This window comes from Chaetura pelagica, unplaced genomic scaffold (genome assembly GCF_000747805.2).
Source record: "Chaetura pelagica isolate M959 unplaced genomic scaffold, ChaPel_1.0 scaffold234, whole genome shotgun sequence".
In the NCBI taxonomy this organism is placed as follows: Eukaryota; Metazoa; Chordata; class Aves; order Apodiformes; family Apodidae; genus Chaetura; species Chaetura pelagica.
The window spans coordinates 1254996-1258402 of NW_009952967.1; the positions used below are offsets into that span (position 1 = coordinate 1254996).

The 3407-nt window shown below is 53.4% G+C and overlaps 1 protein-coding gene across 1 annotated transcript in view; it reads right to left on the reverse strand.

The window, feature by feature from the left end:
- Positions 1-3399, reverse strand: part of AKR7A2 (aldo-keto reductase family 7, member A2 (aflatoxin aldehyde reductase)) — a 3942-nt gene extending 543 nt beyond the window's left edge. Inside the window, exons 1-6 of the mRNA XM_009995755.1 lie at positions 3284-3399; positions 2557-2744; positions 1930-2034; positions 905-1001; positions 705-804; positions 251-380 (exon numbers count right to left, since the gene is read on the reverse strand). Of these exons, the coding sequence (XP_009994057.1) occupies positions 251-380; positions 705-804; positions 905-1001; positions 1930-2034; positions 2557-2744; positions 3284-3347 (684 nt within the window). The 5' untranslated portion in view covers positions 3348-3399. The remainder of the gene's footprint in view (positions 1-250; positions 381-704; positions 805-904; positions 1002-1929; positions 2035-2556; positions 2745-3283) is intronic.
- Between the last annotated feature and the right edge of the window lie 8 nt (positions 3400-3407).

Consider the following 3407-nt stretch of genomic DNA (forward strand, 5'->3'; position numbering starts at 1 on the left):
ATTCCTGCTCTAGCATGGGGGTTGGAGATCCCTTCCAACCATGACAACTCTAGGAATGCAGGATATGGTGGGGAAACACAGAGCTCACTCCCACCGCCCGGCAGGCGGAGGCTGTACAGGAATATTCACTTTGGAATCCCACAAGCCCAGGGAATATTAAGAGGTTAAAAGCTGTCTGGATGCAGACATTTTCCTGTTCCTGCGCTGCAACAGCTGCCTGGAGCTGGTGCTGCCCAGGCCAAGCCCTCACCTGCAGCTTGGAGTGGTTGTACAACCAGCGCAGCGCCGCGCAGGCCAGGCTGGGCACGTTGGAGCCGTACGCCTCCTTCAGAGCTCTTTCTACGAGGGCAATTCCTTCAAAATTGTGCTTCTTCCAGTACCTGCAAGTCAAGAAATCACTCTTATTGCCCTGGGGACCCTTAGGGAACTGTATGGCTACATTCCAATTAAGTATAAGAGGCTTTCAGGAAGCCTCTTACAAGTTCTGTAGCCTCTGAGGACTTGTGCAACACCCCTGGGGAAGCTGAGCCTCAGACTCACCCTGCAAAGCTCAGTCAGGAGCTGCAGCATAACCACATGTGCCAACACAATCACTGTGCAAGCTCTGGTCAATTCTGCTTCCTCTCAGCTGATTATTAATGTGGTTTGTTTTATCTAGCCACTCCTGCTGCATGTTCAGGCTCATCCCTCAGCTCAAAACCTACCTGTCCCTGTAGGCTTGTGCCCAGTCATTCCCAAAGAACCTTCCAGTTGGCTGACGTGTGTCTTTGTCCTCATACTTGTACTTGCCAGTCAGCAGCCCTCCTGCAAAGGGTCAGCAGCACCTTTAGGGCTGGGCTGGCTCTTTTACAGCCCCCCTCTCACCTGCTTTTGTCTCAAAGTCTCTCCCCATCCCTGCCTGTACCTGCCAGAGGGTTGTAGGCGTAGAAGCGCAGCCCGTAGTACCTCAGGCAGGGGAACAGCTCAGCCTCCACCTGCCGGGTGGTGGCGTTGTACATTCCCTGCACAAAACCAAGGGAGACAACTTCAAAAGCCAGAATGTTCCACCTGGAATTGCTTTTTCCCCACCCTTCCCTGTCAATACTCTCATCCAGAAGAGCAGCTGCAGGTCACACAAGGTCACTGCTGGCTTAGGGTCTGTTTGAAAGGATTGCAAGCGATGCAAAAACCGTTCAGTTCCGCATCAGGGAGTCACTGGCTCAAGCAACAAACAACTCAGCTGATTCCAAGAAGTGATCTCAGCTTCCTCAGCACGTGTGCCTTGAGAAGACTTCCCAGACAACTAGTTCTGAGCTCCCCAGTTCAAGAGAGAGAGGGAACTACTAGAGTGAGTCCAGCTGAGGCAACAAAGATGACTAGGGATTGGGGCATCTCCCTTATGAGGAAAGGCTGAGAGAGCTGGGACTGTTCAGCCTGGAGAGGAGAAGCCTGAGGGGAGACCTTATTAATGCCTGTGAGTATCTAAGGTTGGTGCAAGGAGGATGGAGCCACTGTTCAGTAGTTCCCAGCGACAAGACAAGGGGCAACAGGCATGAGATGGAACAATGGAAGTTCCATTGAAATAGGAGGAAACTCCTTTACTGTGAGGGGCGACAGAGCCCTGAGACAGGCTGCCCAGGGTGGTTGGGAAGTCCCCTTCTCTGGAGACATTCAAATCCCCCCTGTGCTCTGCGTGATCTTGCTTTAGTGGGGAAATTGGACTAGATGATCTCTAGAGGCTCCTTCCAACCCTGACAATTCTGTCAAGTCCATCAGCTTCCTCGTCTGTCTTTACATCTGGGGCTGAACCAAGATCTGGGGCTCCCAGACCTTTCCCCACAGTGACTGACAAAGGCACAGAGAACCCTCCCTGTGCTGCTCTGACCTGAGGCCTTTTGGCTTGATTCCCTGCAGCCTCCAGGTAAGATCTGCTGGGCCCCCCTCCCTCACCTGGTACACAGTTGGCATCACCCAGTTGTTGTATTTGCAGATGGTGCAGATTTCAGCAACCTCCCATGATGCATAGTTTGAGAGACCAAATTCTTTAAACTTTCCCTGCAGAGGAATAAAATTATATTCAGTTCCAGGTTTTTAAACTGCATTTGTACCTAGACAGTTCGAGATGTACACAGGGGAAAGGACAAACAGAATAAAGGAATTTTACCCCAGAATTCTTTCCTCATCCCTGTTCATCTCTACTACAGGACTATGAATCGTAACACCTGACAAAAATATTTCTCACATTCTGTTAATTTTGAATTCCCACTTAAATGGCACTATTAGATTAATACAATTCAGGAATTCTTCACCCACTGCCAGTACAAATTTCAGCCTAGTCAGTTGACAACAAATTAAATCAAAGTTCAGGTGTTCTAATGTTTCTGAGAACAAAGTGCAGCACAAGAATATGCAATGAAGCATCAACTGTTTGGCTTTGCCCTCATCACCCAGTGTCCCCTCTTCCTGGTGTTGTGCAAGCCCAGAGAGCTGCAGACAGACACAACAAGCTGCCCTGGTTTAAAAAGAGTGATGAGTGGGAATCACAAGATAGTCCAGGCCTGGCCTTTCCCACTTTACTTCTTTGTGCAGCTCATTGCAGGCACGCAGAGTCTCCTCCACTGGGGTCCCATGGTCAGGAGCATGGAGGTAGAACAGCTCCACGCTTGTCCTCTTCAGCCTCTCCAGGGATGTGTCCAGCTGTGACCTCACACTCTCAGGCTTCAGTGTCTTCCCATCCCATGGGTTGGCCTTGGTGGCAATTTCCACTGGCAGAGCAAAAGAAAGAATGAGCAGGGATGTTTCCACCTCCAGGAAGGGAATGGAGGTAAGGGGTATCTCAGGGAAGGCCCCTTTCCCTGGAAACCATGTCAGCCTGGCAGGGTAGAACCCCTTCTCCTTAGGGACTGCAGGTCTGCCCTGGAGAGGGGGACGCTTCTCCTCCAGACCCAAGGGTCAGCACTAGCAGGGGAGTCCCTTCGTCTCAGGGACAGCATCAGCCTGGCAGGGAAAGCCCCACATTCTCAGGGAACCGGCTTGGGAGAAGTCCCTTCTCCTCAAGGAGGGTGTCAAGCCTGGCAGAGGAGACCCTTCTCCCCAGGGAACGGGCCCAGAACATCCCTCCTCCTCAGGGAGGGCGTCGGCCTAGCAGAGACCTTTCTCCTCAGGGACTGGGCCTGGCCAAAGTCTCTTCAGGGGCACCGTCAGCCGGGCAGGGGAGGCCCCTCCCCTCCGAGAACTCGCCCCGAGGAAGCCCCTTCTCCCGCCAGGGGACACCCCTGAGCCCGCCCTCCCCCCTCAGCCGTACCGGGCTCGGTGCCGCCATCCAGCAGCGCGCCCAAGATGCGTTCGGACTCTCCCCCCGCGTACATGTGCGCGGTGTCGACGCGGCGGTGCCCGCGGCGCAGGAAGGCGCGGAGCAGCTCCGCGCT